The sequence below is a fragment of the Dromiciops gliroides genome, chromosome 4 (genome assembly GCF_019393635.1).
Source record: "Dromiciops gliroides isolate mDroGli1 chromosome 4, mDroGli1.pri, whole genome shotgun sequence".
NCBI classification, from domain to species: Eukaryota; Metazoa; Chordata; class Mammalia; order Microbiotheria; family Microbiotheriidae; genus Dromiciops; species Dromiciops gliroides.
In genome coordinates this window covers 470578078-470605232 of record NC_057864.1, presented here as the reverse complement: position 1 = coordinate 470605232, position 27155 = coordinate 470578078, and the positions used below count along the sequence as shown (strand labels likewise).

Sequence of the window (27155 nt, the reverse complement as noted above, 5' to 3'; positions counted from 1 at the left end):
CAGGTGGCACAGTTGGATAAAGCACCAGCCTTGGATTCAGGAGGATCTGAGTTGAAATCCAACCTCAGATACTTGACATTAGCTGTGTGACCCTGGGCAAGTCACTTAACCCTCATTGCCCCCCCCCAAAAGCTATTGCTGTCATTACTTGGAGAGGTGATAAAGGTCTACACTGGAATGGTAACAATGTGAAGTCTGGAGAAGGGGGTGCATGGAACAGATGTTGTGGAGGCAAATACAAGAATATTTGGCACCTGCTGGGGAGGGCTGTAATTTGAATCCAGATCTTCTGATTTCCTGTCTCCAAATCCTGTGCATTTACATCCTCTGAGACATCACAAATAAAAATGTCTTGGGTAGCACGACACTTCCTCACACAAACAGAATTAGAGGCTTACCCCCATGAGATTTGGGGACCAGAGAACATCACAGTAATAATTAGTTGAACACAGCATGAAATATATTACTGTACAGTGCTAATCATTTTCATTCATAAAAATAAGCTTATAGAGAGGCTAGGGTAAACCACTGTTTTCCCTTAATCTGCCTTCATCAAAGCTTGTGGCTTTGTAAATCATTCTAGCTTCTGAGAGATGTAGATCATTGTATCTTGAGGTCCCAAAAAGTGAAGGGCCTTATATTAAAGACTTGTGATTGCATACCCCAGAGAAACATAAGCCAGTGGGCTAATTCCAGATATTCCATTGAATTGTGTTTGAATTATGGGAAGCTAGAATTCTAGCTAGAGAAAGGAAAAGAGGAAGGCAGGCAGGAAGGAAGCAAGATAGGAAGATAGGAAGGAAAAAAGGAAGGAAGGAATGAAGGGAGGGAGGGAAGGAGGGGAGGGAGGAAAGAGAGAGAGAGAGAGAGAGAGAGAGAGAGAGAGAGAGAGAGAGAGAGAGAGAGAGAGAGAGAGAGAGAGAGAGAGAAGGAGAGAAGAAAGAAGGAAGGGGAGGAAAGAGGAAGCACACATGGATGTTGACCAGCACACTTGGCACTGAAACCCCAAGGTTTTATTGATTTGAAGACACTAATGGAGCCACACTTTGGTTGCCTCCTTCTTCCAAGTTAGCTGGCCCCAATTCCTTTCACTTCTCACAGGATGGCACTTTCTCCAGATTCAAAAACAAGTTATACTTCACCAGCATCATACCAAAAGTACAAGAGAAAACAAGCTCCCTCTTGGAGCTTGTAATCTAAATCACAGACATGAACTGCCTGAAATGAGAGGCACTGTACAAATACTGCAGAAATCATAACATTTCAACCCATCTGTAAGCATTCATTAGGCACTTACTGTGTGCCAAGTCCTGGGTGTGGCATTGGCAAAGCCAGGACAAAAGTGAAACAGTCGTGGCTCCAAGAAGCTTACATGTCAGCTTTGAGGTCTTCAAAGTTCTTAGTATGTAGTTGAATAGTGATTGAGTCTACTGAGTAATGCATCAATCTGTCTACAGACAGGCACTGTACATGGTCAATGAGCTGAGCCCAGAATTGAGTAGAAAAAATGGGTTGGGTTGCATTTGGAAAATTGTAAAGGACTTCCAACAGACCCTAGCTGCTCCTTAACATTAAAAGTCATATTGGGGCAGCTAGGTGGAGCAATGGATAAAGCACCAGCCCTGGATTCAGGAGGTCCTGAGTTCAAATCTGGTCTCAGACACTTGACACTAGCTGTGTGACCCTGGGCAAGTCACTCAATCCTCATTGCCCCACCCAAAAAATTTACTTTTTTTAAAAACAATTAAAAGTCATCTTGTGAACACTAATGTTTTGCCAATGATGCAATAGGACCACAAATCATGAAATCTGATGTTTAAAGAACCCAAACTACAGGTAAACCCAAAGGGCAATGCAGCCATGCATGGTGGGTGTAAGGAAACTGTAGTCTATTGCCAAAGATGGCTCGGATTCAAGAATTAGCATTAGCAACATCAACCAAGAAATGCATGATGGGAAAATCACATGGGTCAGTCACATATCTAGAGAGAGGGATGAAAGTTGGAGAACCTAATCTCTGCACTGGTGCCCATAAAATGTTAGTAGACCTAGAGAAACACTTCCAAGGTGATGGATAAATCTTCTGTGAAGGATTTGTGGCAGGATTCAATCCAATCCAACAAACATTTATTATGCACCACCAAAATGAAGGAGGCAGAGGGGCTCAGTGGACAGAGCATTGATTTGAGACTTAGAGAAACTTATTTCAAATCCAAGCCCTGCCACTTCATAATGACATGCCTTTGAACAGGTCACTTAACTACTATAGGACTCAGTTTCCTTAACTGAGTTCATGGAAAAAAATGAACTCTAAGGCAGTTAGATGGCACAGATAGAGTGCTGGACTTGGAACCAGAGAGACGGGTTCAAATCCTTCCTTGGAGACTTACTAGCTAGCTGTGTGACCTTGGGCAAGTTATTTAAAAACACTTACCTTACAGGGTAATGATGGGAATCAAATGGGATGATCTATAGAAAGCACTCTGCCCACCTGAAGGTGCTATATGACTGGGAGCTGTAATTATGAGACAATAAGTTCATTGATAACAAGGTGTGGAAAGATGGGGATTTCCATTGTTAGAATGAATATATAGTGGGGCAGCTAGGTGTCACAGTGGCTAAAGCACCAGCTCTGGATTCAGGAGGACCTGAGTTCAAATCCAGCCTCAGACAGTTGACACTTATTAGCTGTGTGACCCTGGGCAAGTCACTTAACCCCTACTGCCCTGCAAAAAAAAAGAATATATATATATATATATATGTGTGTGTGTGTGTGTGTGTGTGTGTGTGTGTGTGTATAATAGCACTGGGGGTTGGAGGAAGGGGTGGGCATGTCCAGAAGCATAAGGCAAGGGACTTGTTTAAGCAGTGTGAGACATCTGACTATTTCCTGTTATCTTGCATTTAGTTATTCTCACCATGACCCTGCACAATAATTCAAATACATTCTATGCCATCCCCAAAAAGAGAAAAAGACCTATTTGTACAAAAATATTTCTAGCAGCTCTTTTTGTAGTGGCTAAGAATTGGACATCAAAAGAATGTCCATCAATTGGGGAATGGTAAACAAGCTGTGATATATGATTGTAATGGAATATTATTGCGCTATAAGAAATGACAAGCAGGATGATTTCAGAAAGGCCTGAAAAGACTTGTATGAACTTATGTATAGTGAAGTAAGCAGATCCCGGAGAACATTGTGTACAGAGACAGCAATATTGTTCAGTGAAGAACTGTGAATGATGACTATTCTCAGCCATACAATGATCCAAGACAATCCCAAAGGATTAGTGATGAAGCATACTATCCACCTCCAAAGAAAGAACTGATATTGACTAAACACAGATTGAAGCATGTCATTTTCACTTTATTTCTTTCATTTTTAACTCTATCTTATGTAAAATGGCTAATATGTTTTACATAATTGTCCACATAATCTATATTTGATTCCTCATCGTTTTAGGGAAGGAGGATAGGACAGAAGGAAGGAAAGAGAGAATTTGGAACTCAAAACTTTAAATTAAAATGTTTATTTTTTAAAAATCAAAGTTCTATGCCTCTCTCGTATCGGATATTCAACTGTTCCAATGGATTTGTGGCCTCAATGACTCAAATGTCCCTCCCAATAATGCGAATTCCAACCAGTCTGTACCTGCCTGGCCTCTGAATCTCTTAACCATGTCTTCTTCTAAGTCAAGACTACCAGAAGCAAGTACACTCAACAAACTAAGGCCTTCCTTAGTTTCTCCTGTCTGAAAAAAGGTAGCAGTGAAGCCCTGGGACTGTCTGCCTGATATCTCTCACTCCTGAAAGTGACCGGCCCAACCTCTTTTTTTTTTTTGGGGGGGGGGGTCAATCATTGCTTTGGAGTCTCTTTAGTTCCGTATGCTATGTATTGCAGTCTGCTCACACTCACCGACCTCTCCAGTGCCTTCATTTTAATTCTTCTGAGACTGTCATATTTCTCGACAGCCCCATGAGCAGCTGGCCATATGTGCTCCAAAAATACTTGTTGGACCAAATGACCTTCAAGGTCTCTTCTAGCTCTAAATCTAAATTTACGAATGAGAGAGAGAGAGAGAGAAGCTGAAATGAAATTCAAAGCTTGGGGCTTAAAGAGAATTCGGGAGGCAGATTTAATATTCTTAGAAAAAATGAATATTCTGCCCAATCCTCTGGGATGACGATTTCAGGGATATTCATGGGCCTTCATGTCTTTACAGAGAAGGAAGGCAGATAAGGAAGATGGAGAATTCGGTGCAAATACTACTCATGGCACATTCTGTTCTTGAACCCTGAAGAAGTGGAGAGAAAGAAGTCAAGGGGAGGGAACATCGCTGAGAGATTGCAGTGGGGCCAAGAAAGGGGGTGGGAGCTTTGGGGATTACCTGAATCTGATCACTTCAGGAGACTCTGGTCCAGGTGCTGGAGCCTGAGACCCTCAGAAATTATAAATATCAGAAACAGAAACATTCTATTTGCTCAGAAGGTGCCAAAGCCATCGTCTGCCAGCGACTATCATGGGGAGCCAGGGAAGGGCTTGGAAGTTTCCCCAACAGACATGGGGCTCAGTGATGTAGGGATGCATCAGGAGTGGGACAGAGTCCAGCCTTCAGAGTCTGGAGTCAGGATCAAAAGAACATTTCTGTCATTGCTGACAGGACCTTGGATTTTATCAATGTGGAGAACTTCCAGTATGAATACTCCCTCCACTGATACACACCAGCCATTCCCACTCTTAGACAAAATATCCTGGAGCAGAGCAGCTATCAAAACTACAGAGCACAGCCAGAACAAGATTAAAATGTAATTAGAAAAGTTTAAAAAAACTAAATAAAAATGCAACAAAGATCATGTTAATTTGTGGTTTTATAAATCACTATGCACCCTGCAGAGATCCATTTCAATTTGATTTTTACACCATTTGCCTGGAGCATTGAGAGATCTGATTTCATAGATTTTGGATCTAAAAGAAACCTTAGAGATCCACCTAGTCTAAAGCTCTCATTTTAAAGATGAGGAAATTGGGGAGAGGGAGTGGAGCCAAGATGAGGCAGTAGAGGCAGCAGCCCAGCTAAACTCTCCCAGCTGTTGTATTTTGTTGTTATTTGGTCATTTAGTCGTATCTGATTTTTTGTGATCCTGTGGACCATAACATACCAATACTGTTCATGGGGTTTTCTTGGCAAAAATACTGGAGTGGTTCGCCATTTCCTTCTCCAGTAGATCAAGGCAAACAGAGGTTCACATAGCTACTAAGTGTCTGAGGCTGGATTTGAACTCAAGTATTCCTGATTCCAGGCCCAGTGCTCTATCCACTGAGCCACCTAGCTTGTACACCTAGCTTCCTCCAAACAACTTTAAAATAATGACTTAAATCAAATTCTGGAGCAGCACAGTCAACAAAATGTTGGGTGGGATACATTTCTAGCCCAAGACAATTTGGTAGTTGACCAGGGGAGGTCTATAACACTGAAGTAGTAGCAGGTAGGCCTTGGGGGTGGCTGCAAGAGCAGCAGCAGTAGCTTCGAGGGCTCTCGACCCAGAGATGGCAAAGGGATTGGACAACCAGTCAGAAAGAGATTATAGGAGACCTGAGCTGACACCAGTTTTTCTGTGTTTTAATTTCATTGCCCATATGCTATTCTAGATTGCTGCTCTAAACTAGCGAGGAGAACAAGCATTTGCAGTTGGGAATAATGGCCCTTCCTGGATAAAGACCAGAGCACAAACTGGAAAAGCAGTGACCACATCTCTCCCAAAATAATCCAACTTGGAAGTACTAAAAACTTACAGACCCCCTAGAACTAGCTCTGAAAACAGCCATGCATGAAAAAGCCTGAAGCTTGGGAAAATGCCTCCACAACCCTAAGGTGGGCAGAGGCCAACTTTAAGATAAAGTTCAAAGTAGCAAGCTATAAAAATGAGCAAACAGCAAAAAAAGAACCTGACTACAAACAGTTACTATGCCAGCAGGGAAGATCAAGTCACAAACTCAGAAGAAGATGACCCAGCAAAATTGAGTATAATCCTTCAGAGGAAAATGGCTATTTAATGAAATAGAGGATTTTCAAGTATTCCTGATAAAAAGAACAGAAAATCTGACATTCAAACACATGATGCAAGAGAAACATAAAAAAGTTAAACCATTTATATTCCCATGTAGGAAGATAATACATATAATTCCTAAGATTTTATCACTATTAGGGCAGTTAAAAGCAGCACGCATAAACAGAGGGCATATGTGTGAGTCAATTATGTTGGGGTGATCTCTAAACTAAATGGAGTGAGAAAGAGAGATGCACTAGGGGATGGGAGAGGTAGAATGGGGGAAATTATGTCACATAAAAGAGGCACACAAGGAAGAGCTTTTACAATGGAGGGGAAATAGAGGGGTTAGTGGGCAATGCTTGATTCTCATCAGAACTGATTCAAAGAGGGGGGAAATATATGAGTGTGTGTATATATATATATATATATACACACATGTACACATGTATACACATGTGTATATGCACACACACACAAACACAGATTTGAGTATAGAAAACTATCATGCTCAACAGGGAGGTAGGAGGGAAAGGGGATAAAAGAAAGGGATGAGGGGTTCTAAAAGAGAGGTCAGATTAAGGGAGACTGTGGAGAGAGAAGGATAAATAAAAGAAATAGGATGGAAGGAAATACACAGTTAGCAAGCATAGCTGTGAATGTGAATGGGATGAACTCACTCATAAAACAGAAATAGATAGCAGAATGAATTAGAAACCAGAACTCAACAATATGTTCTTTACAAGAAATACACTTGAAACAGAAAGACACATACAGAGTTAAAATAAGGGGCTAAAGCAGAATTTATTATGCTTCAGCTGAGGTAAAATTTAAAAAGGCAGGGATAGGGGGCAGCTAGGTAGCTCAGTGGATAGAGCACCGGCCCTGGAGTCAGGAGCACCTGAGTTCAAATCCGGCCTCAGACACTTAACACTTACTAGCTGTGTGACCCTGGGCAAGTCACTTAACCCCAATTGCCTCACTAAAAAAAAAAAAAGAAAGAAAGAAAAAAGGCAGGGATAGAAATCATGATCTCAGACAAAGAAAAAGCAAAAAAGAATAGACTGAATTAAAAGAGATAATTGGGGAAACTACATTTTGCTAAAAGGTACCATAGACAAAATAATATTTTTTAAAACACATTTATACCAAGTTTCTCTAACACAGACTTCATTTCTCAAATATATAGGGAACTCAAGTCAAATATATAAAAATATGAGCCATTCCTCATTTGAGAAATGGTCAAAGGATATGAACAGCCAGTTTTCCAAAAAAGAAATTAAAGCTATCTATAGTCACATAAAAACTCTCTAAATTACTATTGATTGGAGAAAACAAATTAAAACAACTCTGAGGTTCATACCTATCAGATTGGCTAAAATGACAGAAAGAGAAAATGACAACTGCTTCAGAGGAGATGGAAAAATTGGGACACTGAGGAACTGTTGGTGGAGTTGTAAACTGGTCTATCTATTCTTGAGAACAATTTGGAACTACACCCAAAGGGCTATAAAACTGTTCATACCCTTTGATCCAGCAGCACCACTAGGTCTACATCCCAAGGAAATCAAAGAAAAAAAGAAAAAGATCCATATACACAAAAATATTTAAAATAGCTTTGTTTGTGATGGCAAAGAATTAGACATTAAGGGGATGCTCATTAGGTGGGAATTACTGATTAAGTTGTAGTATGTAATTGTGATGAAATACTAGTTTTTAAAAACACATTTATACCAAGTTTCTCTAACATGGACTTCATTTCTCAAATATATAGGGGGAAGAAGGTGCAGGGTATTCACATGCCTTTATTTTATTAAAGTTTTTTTGCTTTTTCACATGCTAGATTTGGAGTCAGAAAACATGAGTTGTTATCCTGAGTTGTCTGGAAAGACCAGTGTGGATGCAAAGTGAATTATACAACCCACCAACTTAAATTTTTTAAAAGATTTTCACAGAAGATGGAAACAAAGGGAAAACAAGGTACAATCTGAGTTTTAAAAAACAGTGTCAAGAGTCAGAAGAATGAGCAGAAGCTATTGAGGAAAGCTAAGGACAGAAAAACAGGCAGGAGGAAGGATTAGACATTTTTGTGGAAGGAGGGAAATGGAACAATGCTTGATGTGGATGAGATAATGATAACTGACAACATAGAGAAGCCACAACCATTCAGGTCTCATGTTGCTTCTCATTTCTGACAAGAAGAATGACTTTTGCATGGAAATGACTGGACAAAAAAGCTAACAATGCTTGGTACCCAAGGGAGGAAAAGAGATAATAAGAGAACACTAAAATGCCTTTAATGAATTAGAGTCTCCTCGCCCAAATGAATTTGAGCCTTGGTTAGGTTCTAGAAGAACTGGCCTTTGGGATTATTTAAGCCAACTGAAAAAAATCATGAAATTGGGAAAAATAACAGGATTAGAGAACAGAAAATATTGACCCAAATTTCAAAAAAAGGAAGAGCAGAGAGCTTGGTTTTGATTCCCAGAAAAAATTCTAGAATGAGTTATTAAAGAGAAGATCAATAATAACCCATATTTATTTAGCATTTTGTGGTTTGCAAAGTATTTTGCGTATATTATCTCATTTGGTCTGCGCAAAAACATTGTGAAGTAAGTGCTATTATTAGCCCCATTTCACAGGTGAGAGTTCATTAAATAACTTGCTATCCCCCAAAATAAAAATTTTTTTTAAATGACTTGCCCAGGGTCATATAGCTTATAAGTGTCTGCCACTGTATCTACTGGCCCACCTAGCTGGTTGGTGAACAGCTAGAAAAGGAAATAGGAATTGCAAAGAAGTTTTATCAAGGACATGTTTTAACAGTCTAATACCTAGTTTCTATTTTTTTACACTAAAGTAGTCAATTCAGGGGATGCTGTATAGAAAGCTTAATTAAATTTTTAGCAAAGCAGTTGACAAAGTATCTAATATTTTATCATAGCACAGTGCCAACTACATAGTAAGTATCTAATAAATTCTTGTTGACTGACTAGAAAACAAAAAGGTGTGGACTAGACAGTAATACAATTAGATTAGGAACTGCTTGAATGGCTACATGACCAATAAATAAGTATTTATTACTCAATAATAGTCATTAATGGTTCAATTTCAATAAGATAGAATGTCTCCAGTGGATTGCCCCAGGGATCTATGCTGGGCCCCATGCCGACATTTTGATCAATGACTTGGATAAAGACATAGATGGCATATTCATCAAATTTACAGATAGTAGATAATACATTGGACAACAGAAGCAGGATTCAAAAAGATTTTGATAGATTAGAGCATTGAGGTCCATCTAATAAGATATAATTTAGTGGCCCACCACCACAATGAAATTGAATGCTGTGTAATTATAATGACCATTAGCCCTTGAGAAGACTTGAGAAAATGCAACTCCCTCCCTCCCTTCTTTGCAGAAGTGGAGAACCATGGCTGTAGTTCATGTGTTCATGGCAGCCAAGAAAATCTCACGTGACCTTGGGTTGCCTTACACAAGGCAAACTTCCCTGGACTAATGAAATGATGGTCCCTACATAAACTGCCCTGGTCAGATCCTATCTGTAGGGCTGTGTTCAGAATCCTATGAAGATCACAGTTTGAGAAGGATGGTGATAACCTGGACAGGGCCCAGAGTTTAACGAGTATGATGAAGGGCCCTGAGTCCCTGTTTCAAGGCTCAGCTAAAGGAAATGGGGATGCCTAGTCTAAAGATGAGAAAACTCAGGAGAAAATGAGAGTAAGTGAAGGGCTGTCAGGTAGGAGAGGGATTATATTTGTTTGAATTGGCCCCTTAGGAGCAGTGGGTAGAAGTTGCAAAGGAGCCAGTTTGGGCTGGATGTCAGGAAAAACCTCCTCACCATCGGGGCTTGTCCAAAAGCAGAATGGGCTCCCTCGGGGGGGGGGGTGTAGCTTCCCTCTCCATGGAGGTCTTCAGGAAACAACTGGATGACCGCTTTTTAGCTATGTTATAGTGGTGGTTCCTTCCAGGTATAGGTTGAACTAGGTGGTCAATGGGTTCTATTCCAACGGAAAAATTCTGAGATTCTAAAAACCATGATGAACTGACACTTCGAACTGGGCACCAATCTTACCTAGTCATCAGTCTTTTTCTTCCAATGCTTAACAACACATAGGCAAAGACATAACCATAGCCCGTATCATTTTTGGCCATTTAAAATAAGTTGGCTAAGAGTCCAAATGGCAACTCTGTCACAATCTTCTAAGCCATCTATCCCCTTAGCAAATGGGATACTTATTAGGAACTAACCCTGGCTAACTCTCATGGGATTTGTGTCTATAAAATCCAAGCAGCCCCTGAAGCCCATCAGAGAGGCTACTGCTGCTAGTGCATCCAGCAATACAAAAAGACTCCCAAGGTATCCCCTAATGAAATCCTTATGCGCCTCAGCCTCAGACTAATTTCAGCCCAGTCTACTGCCAATGGTATGACTTCACTGTCGGGCATGAGCCGGCACAGGTCCCCAGAGGGGGAAACGTGTGTGGCTAATCCATCCAGTGAGACAGCTCTGCTCCCTCCTAACCATGCCCAGATGCTCTGGTTAAGCTGTCCAGGCTAGCACACTCCCTCAGGTTACAGAAGTCTCTTGTTGGGGATTCACCAGTATTCTCACTTAGACCCACCTAGAAAAGCATCTCTCCAAGCACACCTTTCCTTGGCCTTGTACCACAGAGTTCCTTGTTTCTGGTCTCCAATTAGGAACCTTAATTTGAAAGGGCTACATCTTTAAGGACTATCTCCACATTTCCCCAACCTAGAAGGAAAAGGTGAAATCAGAACTCAGTTCTTTTATAGGCCAACTGAAAACACCCATAGTGTTAGAGGAGACCTGGGGGACTCCTGCATGAGTTTAACAAGACAGTTAATCAAACCTCCTCAAGTTATTTCCCTTGGGGGAAAAAGATAACCAATTCATTTTGGTGCTAACTTATTTTCAGACACTATTTTAAAAAAATGTTTTCTTGATCTTTTTTTCCTACATGCTCTCATTTCCTAATAACCTTCTCCAAAAGCTGAGCAACCAGCTCAGCAAAAGAAAATGACTCATTGTCCAGGTTCTGACAGTCTATATGCCTCATTCCGAAGCTGGGGCCACCACCTCTCCACCAAGAAGGAAGGACACTTCATCAATAGTCCTCTGGAGTCAAGATTGACCTTGGCATTTATCAGAAAGTTCTTATGTGTAGCATTGCTGTTTCCTTTTTCATCACTGGAAATGTACAATGTCCACTTGGTTTTGCTTATATTATTTACTCTGCATCAATTCACAGGTCTTACCAAATCTTTCTGAATCCTTCACATTTCCTTAGGGTGCAATAATGTTCAAATTATATTCATATGATAGAAATTATTATTAAATAACAAATTATTGGAGAGTTCCCTAACCTTTCCCTAAAATTTACCCCACCTAGACTATAGTATCTAGGTGGAGTTGTTGCCCTATCCAAGTAGAAAACCTTATAAATAATTTAATCTAAGGTGAATTACTGCCCATTGTGTTTCACTCTGTTTTGGGCAGTGGGATAAACCACGGGGGGTGATTTGGAAGTAAACAACACAATCGAGGTCACATTCACCCAGTCTCTCATTAGAATAGGCCAACCTCTCATTATAATATTCATTCTGGGGCAGCTAGATGGTGCAGTGGATAAAGCACTGGCTCTGGATTCAGGAGTACCTGAGTTCAAATCCGGCCTCAGACACTTGACACTTACTAGCTGTGTGACCCTGGACAAGTCACTTAACCCCAATTGCCTCACCAAAAAAAAATTAAAATAAAAAATTTTTTTAAATATATTCATTCTCTCTCATTACTCATTAACCAAACTGAAGCAATTGCCACCCTCAGAAACACCCACTCTTCCAAGGGCATATAAGTGTTGAGTGGCTTCTATGAGGGGTCTCTGGCATTCAAGAGTGCCACTGACCCCTTTTATTAATTATTGCTGGCATGATTAATAAAATGATTAATTACCCAGCAATTATGTCTCTCAACCTTTTTGTACATCATGCATGCACCTCCATTTATTTAGTCATCTGCCTGGTGATGGTCACCCACACTACTCATTCTAAGTATATTCCTTTGTACGTGGAGATTTTCTGTCGTTGGCCTCTTGTCAGTAGGTTTCAGCTTACCTTAAAAATTCTGGCTAGCCTCAGTTTGCACATAGTCACTTAGGCCCCTGACTAACCAAATTAGGTGATAATATAATTTGTTCTAATAGATGATTTGCATGTGTTTATGTTACAGATCGCTTGTAGGAACCAAAATAAAATGTCAAGGAAACCACACTTCAAAGGAAAGGCAAATGCTTTTTAATAAACTTACTCACAGATAGCAAATGTTTACTGAGAAGTTAGTAAAAGGAACAACAAAAGATTGTTTGTATTTTTTTAAAGAGCTTTTCCACAGTACACTAAAGTGTATGGCCATAGAATGTGAAAACTAGAAGCAATCTTAGTCCGACCCCTTTATGTTACAAAGGAAGCGAGGAAGGCTTGGAGAAGGAATTTGATCTGGACGAGGCTGATCACCCCTTCTCAGCTCAAGAAGCTCAGACAGTGGCCTTGAGGATAAAATATAGGGTCTTCTGCTCTGGCTTTTAGGATCTTTCACAATCAGTCTTCAGCCTGCCCTTACCACACATTACTCCTCTTTACTTACCTTATATTCTATTCTTTCCTCCCTATGGGAGACGCCTTCTCCCATCTCGAGGCCTTTGTGCAGGCTGATGCCCAGGCCTAGAACACTTTCCTCCATACCTCTGGCTCTGAAAGTCCTTACCTTCTTCCTTCAGGACTCAGCTGAAGGGCCATCTCCTCCCTCCCTCCCTCCCCCCCCCTCTCTTTTTTTCTCTCTCTCTCTCCCCCTGTCTGTCTCTGTCTCTCTTTCTCTCTCTTTGTCTCTGTCTCTTTCTCTCTCTGTCTTCACACACACACACACACACACACACACGTATCTTATATTTCCTCATCTTCATGCATGTTGTTTCCATTCAATATATTACAAACTCCTTGAGGGAGGACATTGTTTTGTTCCTATTTTGTACTCCCTGGTGCCTAGCACAAAGTCTGACATATAATGGGTACTTAATAAGTGACATTAAGAGCAGAGTTGGTGCCCTCTCTGGAAGTATCATAGGTGTGGAGCATACACATTTTTGTGCTCAAGCTGTCTCATAGCATTTATTAAGCACCTGTTTTATGTTGAACACTGCCCTAAGTTCTAGGGATACAAAGACTGGCAAAAATCCAGTACCTGCCCTCAAGGGGCTGCCGGTTGAAGTGTGACATGGCACTCATGAGTCCGTGAGCCCTGAGGGCTGTCCTAAACCAAGAGCATCTCCATGTGCCTTTGCCAACACCCCAATATCAATAAAACCCAAAGTAGTGAAAGTAGTCCTATAATGTCATTCATACAGGGAATTCCTTGATGAGAAAATCCCTCTCCCAAGGCAGAGTGGGACTTTCTCTGTATTTTGTTGTCTTAGACAATTGCCCAGAGCACTGAGGAGTTAAGGGACTTCACCAGCACACAATCAGTGTGGTATAAGGGGTGGGATCAGGAAGAGTTAAAAGTTAAAATCCAGCTAGGGATTTCTCCTGATTCTCTGGAGCAAGAGTTCAGTGAGGGTCATGTCTATTGATGGTGAGAGAGAACTGTTTCCTTAGAGAGGATTGGATTATGAGCTCCTGAGTGCAGGGACTGTCCTTTCTTATTTTTGTATCCCCGGTGCTAAGCTCAGCCTGGCATACAGTAGGTGCTTAATAAATGATGATTGATTGATAGAATGGCATTACCAATACCGCTGGGAGCCATTCGGCTGGAATTCACTTAAGATCAGGTTTTTAGGGATAGTGGGAGCTAGATAGTGCAGTAGATAAAGCGCTGGGCCTGGAGTCAGGAAGACTCATCTTCCTGAGTTCAAATCCAGCCCTGGGCAAGTCATTTAATACTATTTGATTCAGTTTCCTCACCTGTAAAATGAGCTGGAAAAAGAAATGGCAAAAACTCCATTATCTTTGCCAAGAAAACCCCAAATCAGGTCATAAAGAGACATGACTGAAATGACTGAACAACAACAATTTAGAGCTAGAAGGGACCTTAGAGTTCATCAAATCCAGCCCCTTCATTTTTCATATGAGGAAACTGAGGCCCCAAAGCTAAAGTGATTTTCCCAGGATCACGCAGCTAGTAAATGTCTGAGGAGGGATTTGAACCCAGGTCTTTGTAACTCCAGTTCCAATATTCTAGCCAAGATATGCCAAGCTGCCCCTAGGGAAGCTCAGAGTGGTATATCATCGTGTGGTCAGACATTCAAGCAAGTCAAGGCTGCAAGCTGCTTGATATCTCATGCAGAAGAGGGCAGTGTCTAAGTACCCACCCCACCCCACCCCCAGTTCATAACTCCTCCCTCACTCTTTGAAGTCTTTGATCCTGGTGCCATCTTCCACTTCTGAACTGGACACTGTCTTCTCACTCTGAGGTATGCAACTGATCAAACACTTCGGACCCCTGAGAAGGAGTCACTCCTCAACCTGGGAAGCTTCAGCCTGTGCCATGGAAACTCTCAGCCCCAGTCTATAGCCAACCCCCTCCCTGCTCCTCCTCTAGGAAAAGAAGATGTTTCATGACATCACTGAGGACTTCTCATTAGGTGGGATTAGACAATGGGTGATGGATTTCAGAGTCAGAAGTCACAGAAGCATCATCCCCAATGATGGCCACCCAACCTCCCCTTGATGACCTCCAATGATAGGGAATTAACCATGTCACAAGACAGTTCATCCTACCTTCAAACAGTTCTAATATTTAGAAAGTCAGGGAGGGGGTGTTTTTATTCAATATGTGGAACCAAAGTATTTTGTTCCACCACTTCCTCCCATTACCACTGCTTCTATTCCTTGGGACCAAACAGAATAAATCTAATCTTTTCTTCTTGTGACAGCCCTTCAGATACTTATATACAATAATCTACTCCTGCTCCCTATGTCTTTTTTCATAGATTTATTTTCCAATTGGTCTCCCTTCCTCACATCTCTCCCTATTGGAATCCATCCTTCACATAGCTAACAAAGCGATCTGCCTAAAATCCAGATCTAACCATGGGATTACAACTCAGGAAGTTCCTGCTCCCTCTAAGAACAAATAGAAAATCCTCTGTTTGGCATTGAAAGCTCTTTACAACCTAGTTCACTCCTACCTTTCCAGTCTTCTTACATTTTCCTTCTCTCAACTGTCTATGATGCAGCTACAGTAGACTACTTACTATTCTCACACACAATTTCCCAACTTTGAGCATTTTCATTGGTGGTCCACATGCCTGGAATTCTCTCTCCTCACTGGCTTCCTTCAAGACTCAGTGTAAATCCCATCTTCTTGGAAGGGGGTGGTCCTTGCCCAGTCCTCCTGCTGCCAGGGTCTCCCTTCTGACACGACCTTTTACGTATACTGTATTATCTTCCATATACATAGCTCTTGTATATTGTCTCCCTCATTGGAGAATGAACTCTGGAAAAGTAGGGATTGGGTTTTTGTCTTTCTGTGTATCCCCAAGGCTTAGCACAGTGGCTGACACATAAATATATGCTACACATATCTCCCACCAGTCCTCACATGACATGGGTTCCAATCCCCCTACCCTCCTGGTCACCTTATCTGAATATACTCCAGTCGGACAAAAACATCCTTTTTCCAATAGTGGCTCCCACACTACTCTCCACATGTGGTCTGACCAGAGTAGCATACCGCAAGGCTCTAACTTTTTACCTTTTGAAAACCAGGCTTCTAATAATGAATAAATGCTTATTGAATGTAATGGGATGAAAGCACACGAATTGCCCTGTCATCCCAAAAGGGCATTTCTGCCAGCCTCATTGGCCTCTTGACTCTCACAGCAAGGTATAGGACACTGTGGTGAGTCAGATTATCACCCAGAGCCAAAAGGAAGGGAAAGCAACATCAGATCTGTGGGCTTGCCACTCTATCCCTACCCTGATCCTAATCTGCCATAGGGAGAAGATTTTCCATCCTACCCACATTTCAGCCCCTCTTCCTAACACCATAGGCATAATCCCTCAACTAATGGTCCTCTGAGAAATGTCAATGTCACAGAACCAATGGATTATAGAATCTACAGCTGAAAGTCACCATAGGTTCAAGACATTTAACAGATGAGAAAAATGAGGTCAACCCACACGTGTTAATTTACCACTTGGTCAGTTACCTGTAGACTTGGGTCTAGAACTCAGGTCTCCTGACTCTGGTCTTATACTCATTCATTAAACCTCAAGGGGCTGTGTTGGAGCTAGCTGGAACTCGGGAGACCTGATTGTTTTATTTCCAGTGTGAGCATTTATAAGGTGGAGATCAGAAGGGCTTGGTTTTGTTTTGTTGATTGTCTAGACTAGGAAAGTGATGGAGAAAATGAGTAATGTTGAGTAAATTTAAATATATGCTATGGATACTTTTTTCCCAGAAAGTCAGTTGTTAAACATTTCCCAGCACATCTCTGTCTCATTGCCTCTCACATCCTGTCATCCTCTTTTCCTTTTTTTCACTATTTCCCAGCAATTGGGAAGAAGGGAGACATGATGAATGAGCAAAATAAAGAGCTTTGTTGCTGGCCCTGTAGAAGTAGCCTGCTGAGCCAGAGCAGGCTGGGTGTGGAGGGCAGCTTTGCAGCTGCTCTGGGATCTTGCCCAGGCCAAGGGCTCCAGCTGCTTGGGGGCAGAGGGGAGGTCCCATAAGACCAGGACTTACCATCCATGTCCAGGCGTTGCATGATGATGGCCAGCTCCACCTCACTGGGCATGTAGCCCAGGGAGCGCATGGCCATGCCCAGCTCCTGTTTGGAGATGAAGCCATTTCCGTCCCGGTCCAGAACCCGAAAGGCCTCACGGATCTCTGTAGAGGGGAAACATAAAGAGGGCCATGATGGTTTGGAGGGAAGGTGTGCAAGAACTCCTAGTCTGCTGGAGGATTTCTTTTCTAATATAAATATATAATCAAGGAGCCTCACAGACCAACAAGGTATAGAGGCAAGAACATTGGACACCTGGGTTCTAGTGCCCCACTCTGCCCTTTATTTTCTACATGACCCTGAATGGGTTACTTCTCTCCATCCCTTGGTTTGTTTCTACTGTTGTTTCATCTGTGGAGATGAGAAGTTTGACTGGATTGTGTATTAGGATTCCTTTGTGTTCTAACATCATGGATTCTATATTCTGGGGTTTCTCCTAGCCCTAATATTCCAGGTTCTAAGGTGCCTTCCAACTCTGACATTCCCTGTCCTAAGATCCCTCCAGCTCTAACATTCCCTGTTCTAAGGTTCCTCCCAGCTCTGACATTCCCTGTTCTAAGGTCCCTCCCAGCCCTGACATTATTTGCTCTAAAGCTCCTCCCATCCCTCACATTCATCCCTCCCCAATGTATCTAGCTTGGTTGTCTATATGCGTTGTTTCCCCCATGAGAATGGGAATTTGGGGAGGCCACCCAGCCTTTTTCTCCCTTCTACTTCCCTGGCACTTAGTACCAGGCACATGGTAATCACCTAATAAATGGTGGCTGGCTGAGTGACTCCTGGCTCTAACATTCCAGTGGCATGAGCTCCTTGTCACAGGGACTATTATGTTTTCATCATTGTATTCCCAATGCAGGTATTTTGTAAATGTTTGTTGAATAGAGTGAAAAGGGTCAAATTAAATTGGGTCAAATGGAAAAAGAGTTTTAATTGTGTTGTCATCAGATGTTGCCTGCTAACACCCTTCATTACTGCATAGATATGCTCCAAACAAGAGAAAACTGGTCAGGCCTAAGGAAGACCATGGAGGCAAAGAGGATTTGAAAGTGCAGCTGTGGGGACCCACTATGACAGCGGCATATAAAGGGGCAAAGGGGAGGAGAGTTGCTGGATTATATACTAAGCTTTTCTGTTAAAAAAAAAATAAAAATCACTGGGGACAGCTAAGTGACTCAGTGGATAAAGCACTGGTCCTGGATTCAGGAGGACCTGAGTTCAAATCCAGCCTCAGACACTTGACACTTACTAGCTGTGTGACCCGGCAAGTCGCTTAACCCTCATTGCCCCCCACACACACAAAAATAAAAATAAAAATCACTACGAGAATCTAGCCAGACAGCCTACATCTGTCTGAGTTAGGGTTCTCTGAAGGTCTGATCTCTCTCCCCATCCAACCCTGGGCGACGTTGACCACAGGAGGGCCACAGACCAAGCAGAGTTCCTACCTCCAGGGCCTTGAATGTCTGCACCAAGTTCTCAGGTCCAGCCCCAGGGATAACCAATCAATTAACAAATGTTTATTAAGCACCAAAACTAGGTCTGGAGAACACAAGACAAATTCAAAACTGGTCCTGCCCTCTAGGGGCTTACCTTCTTGTTCTGATCCATTTCCAGGCAACCCTGTTCCAGATAAATTCTGGGATGACATAAAAGGAACCAGGGCTTAAAACAACAACTATTAAGGGATGTATGAAGAGCCCAGCTCTGTGAATGTCCTCCCTCTTCCCTTCTTGGAATCCCCAGATCTCTTCAAGGGCTATCTCCTACCAGAGGCCCTTCCTGACTCCCCGCAATGGTTCAGACCAATCTTTGTATATGTTTCCTATCTTTCCCACATTTATTTACCTGTAAATACACTGTCCTCCCCAGTAGACAGGAAGCTTCTTGAGAGGAAAGGCCGAATCACTTTTTTTTTTTAGGGCAATGGGGGTTAAGTGACTTGCCCAGGGTCACACAGCTAGTAAGTGTCAAGTATCTGACTCAGGTACTCCTGAATCCAGGGCCAGTGCTCTATCCACTGTGCCACCTAGCTGCCCCCCCTGAATAACTTTTATAAGTGTCCCCATTACCCAACACCTAGTAGGTGCTTGGTAAATTCTCAGTGATTGATGGATTGATTGATTGAACAGGGACAGATTTTGCCTGATCGAAGGAGAGACCTCCAGGTTATAAAAGATATTGCAGTGGGCTTTCTTGAGAGAAATAGTAAAAGGTCTCGTCTCTGCCTTACCTTGTGACCTTGGCTCTACCAGGCAGGGCTTATGAACCTGGGATCTAAGGATGCCAAAAGGTCTATGGAGAGATATCTAAGAGACCTTGAACTTGAATGGGGGAAATTGCATCTTTATTTCAATATAATTTGTTTCATTTATAATCCTATTAATTTTATTTTATGAATTTAAAAATGTGATTTTGGGAAGGGGTCAGGTCAGGTTTCACCAGTCTGCCAAAGGGGTGTGGGACTCAAAAAAAGGTCAAGAACCTCTGGTCTATGGAATGTTGTAGAGAGAGGCAATGACTAGGCCATGGGTTCAAGGCCTAATGGCCCTGACAGAGTCTAAGGTTGCCAAGGCTGCTCCTGCCACAATCACAGGAGGCCCCAAGCTCTGTTCTGGACTTAGGATAAGGATTAAGCTTCTTAGGACTGACCTCTTAGAGGAAAATAGGATGGACCTGTACCTGCAAAAGGCCTCCATTTCCAACTCTCTGCTACTCGAGGAGTTGGGATGAAAGGTTTTGAAACCTTGTACAAGCCCTTGTCTCCTGCTGCGGCTCTGGTTCCATCCCCCTAATTTACAGTTGTGTTACAGCTATAAACAGCCTCAGATCAATAAGAATGTCATAAAAAGGAGAAAGGCTTTTTATTCATTTGAAGGCTTCTTCAGGAACTTTCCCCAGCCCGCCTGAACACTTGACTCTAGCATAAATAAGGCTTGTTTGACCTGACAGATGATCCATCACCTCCTCCCATTTCTGCTGCTCCAGCAAGCTCAGAATCCCCTCCCCTCCAGAGACCCCACACCTTGCATCAGGCTGGAAGTCCAGTTAGCCTCTTTAGGACATTGCTCATGTCTCTCTCCACCAAAGACATGAGTCCCAGGGAATCCCCCCACACCCCCAACTCTATTAAAAAAATCCCATGACCCAGAAGAGTTCAGGCACATAGTCAAAAGTTACATCTTCCTAGCCAAGACTAAATAAACACAAGCCCTGTTCCCTGGTCAGGGAGGCAAAAAAACCTGAATGAATCAAATAAACTAATGAGCATTTATTATTTACTTGCTACATGCAAAGCACTGGGGTACCAAACACAAAGTAAAACAACCCCTGCCCTCATGGAGTTCGGAATCTAATGGGAGAAACAAGACATCAGAAGGATTGGTCACTGGGGACAAGTGGTTTGGTTTGGAATGTCATAGGGATGATGATTAATATTGACTGGCATGGACTCTCCAGTATTATTGACATTGATTGATAATGGTTCCAAAGCTGAAAAGGGGTGGGTTTGTTCTCTCACTCTGTGGCATTCTATTTCCCATCTCCTTTGCACATGGCAGGAATGGTTTCCCTACTCATGTTCAACTCCTGGAATCCTTAGGTTCCCTAGAGACTCAGCCAAAGTGACCCATCCTACATAAGACCCTTCACCTTCCTCTTTTCTGTTAACAGTCAAGTAATAAAACCACTGGGTAATAACTATTTTGGACTCACTTTGCATACTTTTTATCTATGCATGTTTTGCTTCCCCTAGTAGAATGTAAGTTCCCTGAGGACAGGCATTATTATGTTTTTGTCTTTGTAATATAAATTTTGTCAAATACAAAATGGATCCCAATATTGTACTTCTGTGATGACAACGGTGGAGTGGCTGACAAGGGGAGAGACAAGGCTAAGAATCACCGCTTTTAGACCATTTACAAACATTGATCTAACTCTTGTTATTCTGAAGGCCAGATCTTTGTCCACTGGCCAATGAGGTGATGATCTACTGAAGGACTAAATCCACATCTGTTCTGAATTTGAATAAAGGGATAGCTTGACCACTACACTGGTAACCAAGGGATGTTAAAAGCCTTCTGCACACTGCATAGATTCTCTGTGTATGGTGTATGGACATAAGAAAGAATACACATTAGTAAAAGATCATATATTTAGATCTGGGAAGGACCTTAGAGATCACCTACTCCTAACCCTTGTTTTATAGATGAAGCAACTTGCCCATGGACACTCAGGTAGGAAGTGCCAGAGGCAGGATTGAAACCCAGGAATTCAGGTTTTCCAAACCTAGCACTCTTTCCATTTCATCTCAGATCCATCAAAGTATCCAAGTATGCTAAATGGATACAGCTAAAGTGTCTAAGACAGGTGTAGATAAACAATGTATTCTTTTATTTATCCCAAGTACATGCTTTCCTGCTTCTTTCTTATTCACAGAGAGGGCTGAGGCAGTGTTGAGAATCAAATTAGTAGTAGCAGAGTACCACTAAAGTTTTTCAGTCCACATGACCCATGGTCCTCCACTCCACCACAGAGATGTTCACATACTTAACCCTGCCATCACCCACAAATGTTCTACTTCCATGTTCACAGACTCTAAAATTCTATTCTCTGATCATTTTTTATCATGCCATCTACCCCTCTGTCTTATGACTTATTTTCCCTGCTTCACATCTCCCCACGGTCCAATTCATCCTTAGCATAGATACCAAAGTGCTTTTCCTGAAGTGCATGTCTCCCCATGTCACTCCCCCTCTCATTAAACTCCAGGGATATTATGCCTCCTCAAGGATCAGATATAAAATCCTTTGTTTGACATTCAAAGGACTTTACAATATGTGCCCAATTAACTTTCCAGTCTGATTACAATCGTCTCCTTCATATGATCTACAGTCCAGCCAATGACCTTGACCTTCTTACTGTCCTTCATATATGTCACTCTAATCCCTGTCTTGTTCCTGTGCTGACTGTCCCTAGTAACTGGAATGCACTCCCTCCTCCCCTCCATCACTGAGAACCAATCCCCAGTGAAGAAGCAGCTCAGTTGCTACTTTCTCTATGAAGCCTCTTCTCATCTCCCCCCACCTAGCTGCTAGTGCCCTCCTCCACAAAATCATCTTTTCTCTATTTTGTCTCTATTTGTACCTCTCTCTCTCTCTCTCTCTCTCTCTCTCTCTCTCTCTCTTTCTCTCTCTCTCTCTCTCTCTCTCTCTCTCTCTCCCTCCCTCCCTCCCTCCCCCTCTCTCTCCCTCCCTACTACCCCCTCATCTCCTCCTCCTTCTCCCCCTCTCTCTCCCTCTCCCTCCCTACTCCCCCTTCTCTCCTCCTCCTCTTTCTTCCCCCCCCTCTCTCTCTCTCTCTCTCTCACACACACACACACACACACACACACACACACACACACACACGTCCTTTATTTATTGCCTCCTCCACAGAATATGAGGCAGCTAGGTGGCTCATTGGAAAAACTGCTGGCCCTAGAGTCAGGCCAACTGAGTTTAAACCAGGCCTCAGACACTGGGGCAGCTAGGTGATGCAGTAGATAGAGCACTGACCCTGAAGTTGGGAGAGACCTGAGTTCAAATCTCACCTCAGATACTTACTAGCTGTGTGACCCTGAGCAAGTACTTAACCCCAATTGACTTAAACATCCAGGGCCATCTCCAGTCATCCTGTCTTGCCACTGGTCCCAGATGGCTCTGGAGGAGAGAGTGGGGTTGATGACCTTGCACAGCCCACCCTCACTGAAATCCAATTCACTGCAAGCCATGACATCACCCTGATGGTTTTTTTGAGAATGAAGGACAAACAATAGACACTTACTAGGTGTGGGACCCAGAGCAAGTTATTTAACCTCTGTTCACTTTAATCTACTAGAGAAGAGTGTCTGTGGGGTCACAAAGAGTCAAACAAGACTACATAAGCAGGGCAGCTTGGTGACGCAGTGGATAAAGCACTGGCCCTGGCAGGAGGACCTGAGTTCAAATCTGGCCTCAAACACTTGACACTTACTAGCTGTGTGACCCTGGGCAAGTCACTTAATCCTCATTGCCCTGAAGAAAAAAAAAAAGACTGCATAACCACAGAATGAAAGCTCCCTGAGGGGAGGGATTGTTCCCTTCTTGTCTTTGAATTCCCCTGCCTGGAGTTTAACACCATGCCTGGAACATAGTAGGTATTGAGTCATAGACTTCTTAATTGATGTCTTTGTTTTGATGTCACTTTTATTTTCCCTGTATATCCCTCCTCACTTCCCTACACATTGAGCAATCCTTTGTAACAAAGATTAAAGAGGGGGAAAAAGTCATTTCAGCAAAACCAACCACACCTAATATTTCCTCTGTCCCACACCCATATTTCTCTAGCTCCCCAAAGAAAGAAAGGCGGCACATATTTTCAGTTCTTCTCCAAGGTAAGCCTGGTCATTATAATTATGTAGTTCAGATCAATGAATATTCATTAACAGTGGTTATGAAGACCACTGAATGAGGAAGCAGGAAGCATGGTGGAGACAACATTGGCCTCTGAGTTCTAGCCCCACTCTGCCCCTAAATTGCCATGTGACCTTAGGAAAGTTACTCTAAGTCAAGTCAGCCAGCATTAATTAAGCACCTACTATGTACCAGTCACTGTGCTAAACACTGGCTCCTCCCCTCTCTGGGTCTCTGCTTTCTGTGAAATGAGGGGTTTGGACAAATTGGCCTCTAGTAATCCTTCTGATTTCTAAATCTATGATCTTAAGATTCTGCATGTGACCAGCTCTATGGCCATCTGACAATAGACATTGTATTTTGGGGACTATAGCTCAATTAAAGGACACATCTGGATACCATAACTTGCCTGAGATTTGTGGTCCTTTTCTCCTATATTTCTACCTCCCTTCTAGAGAAAACGTCTCATGCTTGGGGAAAAGCAGACAGTGCTCACTAAATCCATTTCCCCTTTAAATAGGAGTGGGGGTAAGGGGAATGGAAGAGAACAAAAAGAACCTTCAATCCATTAAAAAGGCCTCTTGGAGATTTAATCCTGCCTGGGGAAGGAAAGCACAGGAAAAGGCAAGACTAGTTACAGAGAAGTGGGGCCTTCAGTCTGGGAACAGCACATGACGTCTGCCTGGTTTTACTTTCTTATAGTAGTACAGTGTGTAAGAAATATGCCCATAAAACCAGGCAGGGAAGTCAGAGCAGACAGGGCTCAAGTGCCTCTGGCCATAGCTTGCCTACACTGAGTGCAGACGTGGTCACCAGACAAGGTTTCCCCAGGCTCTGAAAGTCGGGCCTGCAGAATGTTTGCAGCAATAGCTCAGCAAGGTTGCTGGCTTTCTCACTTGGGGATTTAGTTATTCCCTTCTTCAGGCTGAAAGGCCCCTATGGTTTTTTTCAGATTTGTTTTAGCCCTTTGGATGGGGGGGGGTTTCATTTTTTTTTTCAATTCTTCCATGGCATTGAACATCTGCCTCACCACGATTCCCAGTGGCTACAGTGGCAGAGGAATCCAGCTGGGGTACCTCACTGCAGACAAGCTTCAGGGCCCCTGCCCCTACCTCTTGGAGGAAGAGTATTAGATCTGGAGATAGAAGGTCTGGGGGTCACAATGCACTGGGAGTCAGAAAGACCTAAGTTTGAATCTTCCCCCAGATACTTACTAGCTGTGTGTGACTGAACAAGGCAAGTCCCCTTTCTAGGCTTCATTTTCTTCATCTTTACAGTGAGCAGATTTGGATTTAGAAGCCCCTGAAGTCCCTTTCAGCTCTGGAGCCTATGAAGGCTTTTGGTATATAAGCTTGCTTTGTGGTTTTTTTTATTGTTGTTCCTGGGTTTTTTTTTTACAGGGCAATGGGGATTAAGTGACTTGCCCAGGGTCACACAGCTAGTAAGTGTCAAGTGTCTGAGACTGGATTTGAACTCAGGTCCTCCTGACTCCAGGGCCGGTGCTTCATCCAGTGTGCCACCTAGCTGCCCCCTATAAGCTAGCTTTGTACTCTCTTCAGGGCTGGGGTATCACAGTAGAAAGAGCACCTACCTGACCACAGACCTTAGTTTCCTCATTTGAAAAATAAAAGGATTAGACCAGCTAGATTCTGGGTTCCTTTTTCTTCCCCTCTAGGTCTGTGACTCTGTGATTCTCATCATGGCAAGAACAGTGAAGCAGGTGAGTGAGCAGGGAAGTAAATGTCCAGGTAAGGCCAGCCCTGGCTGAGCCTCCTGCATGCTAAAAAAAAACTGCAGGCCTGCAACACAGATTCGGGCCTATAACACAACATGGTGTGTGTTATGGCTGAACTTCACATTACAGTTAATGTCAAGCTTCTTTGGGCAATGTCTAGGCTTAGGAGAAGCAAGGAGGAGTTACCACTCAATTAGCACCATTAAAAGCCCGCAATCATCAGCACCTCCAGTGAATGGCTGATATCTCCCTAGGCCTAAGAGCAAATCTCCTGCTTATTCTTCGTTAGATTTTTTATATCAGCAGAGCCGGAGCTTTAGCTGCATCCCAATAGCCCTATTAGTGAGAAGGGAGACGTTCCAAAGACATACTTTATTGTCAGAGGCTCCATAACCAGAGACAGAGATGGAAAGAGTCCTGGCTCAAGAGACAGAGGTCCTGTACTCAATCCCATATCAAATACTCACTGAGCCTTAGTTTCCTCATCTGTAAGATTAGTAGGTTGAACTAGATGGCCTTTGAGGTCCCTTCCAGGACTATATCTGTTACCTCATGAAATAGAAGAGGAGACACAGGGATTTTGGAGAGACTGAGTGGTAGAGACCTGAACCTGGACATGGGGATTTCATCCCACTTCCCTCAGTATTGTCGTGAGTGGCCCTAACTGGTGAACCTCCAGAAAAGGCAGGCAGGAACTTGCATGGGATGCCTATGCTCCTCTAGGTGCCTTTTTTTGGTCCATGGTTGGGCTTCATGATGCTCTGGAGGGGGATACAGAGAGTTCATTTAAGAGAGGAACTGATGGGTGATCTAATGCTGCTGTGTGCTGACCTCATATGGCTTAACTCCATCCCCCATGACTGGGGAAACCATGCCGCCATGATAGCCCTGCCTCAAGTTATTCCAGAGTGTGTTTGTGACAATTCTATTACCTAGTAAAGTTTACTACATTCTGTTAGAATGTGAACTCCTGGAGAAGGACTATTGTCTTTGTATCTCTAATACCTAGTGAAAAGCCTGGCATATATTAGGTGCTTAATAAATGTTTGTTGATTGACCTGAGTACATAAACTCTTTGAGGGCAGGGACTGCTTCACTTTTGTGTTTGTATCTCCACTACCAATATAGTGTCTGACATAGTAGGTGCTTAATAAATGCTTATTAACTGATTAATTGATAGAAGATAAGCTCCTGGAGGCAAGAAATGTTTCACTTTTGTCATACAGAAGGAGCTGTAGGAATGGCAAACCCTGCCCATTGGACTCATTGTATGGAGTGCGAAAGGAGGCAACTGCCACAGACAGCATGTCACGCGTCCTGCAAGAAATCATTTATTTTCTGCAAATAGAGATGCACAGACTCAAAGGTTAGGCTCCCATTTGGAGCCATCTCTGTCCTCCTTCTTGGATCCTCAGTAATGTTTTCAAGCTGACAGAGCCTTGGATAGAATGATGGCTGTTTTTATAACGAGGGAGATTTCTTTTTCATTACCCCAGTTACTTTCCCTACTTACAAATTATCCCCAGACTCACTGGGCTGGAGCCTGCAGCATGGGCTTCTCACGGAACCAATCATGGCTGCTCGCTGAACAGCGGGCACCTAGGGTTCTGCAGAGCTCTCCAAGAACGGAGATATTCCAGGAAACTCCCGCATGCTAAGAAACCACAGGCATGCAGGAGATATTCATTTGGTGAAGCTACAAAAAAGGGTTCTATGCATATGTTTGAGCAAAAGTTCGAACTCTAGCAAAAGTCAACAGGAGCTGGATGATGGCCAGGCTTAGGAGAATCAACCAGAAGTTATTGCTAAATTAGCTCCATTAAAAGGCAGGAATCATTAGCACCTCCATGAATGGATGCCACCTCCCTAGCCAAAGGAGCAAACCCTCTGCTTATTCTTCATGAGATTTTTCCTGTCAGAAGCTGAGCTTTGGCTTTCTACTAATAACTCTACTAGAGAAGGAGGAGCTAAATGCATTTCTTTTTCAGAAGCTGCATTTTGTATCTTGAGTGCCTAGCTCAGTACCTGGAACATTGCTGTTGTTCAGTCGTGTCCAACTCTTTGTGATCCTATTTGGGATTTTCTTGGCAGAGATACTGGAGCGGTTCGCCATTTCC

General features: G+C 42.8%; 1 protein-coding gene across 4 annotated transcripts in view; it reads right to left on the bottom strand.

The window, feature by feature from the left end:
- The window catches only part of CALN1 (calneuron 1), a 483576-nt gene that overhangs the window by 229431 nt on the left and 226990 nt on the right, over nt 1–27155 (bottom strand). For all 4 annotated transcript variants that reach the window (XM_044005256.1, XM_044005258.1, XM_044005257.1 and 1 more), the window contains one exon: nt 16836–16979. In XM_044005256.1, the coding sequence (XP_043861191.1) occupies nt 16836–16979 (144 nt within the window). The remainder of the gene's footprint in view (nt 1–16835; nt 16980–27155) is intronic.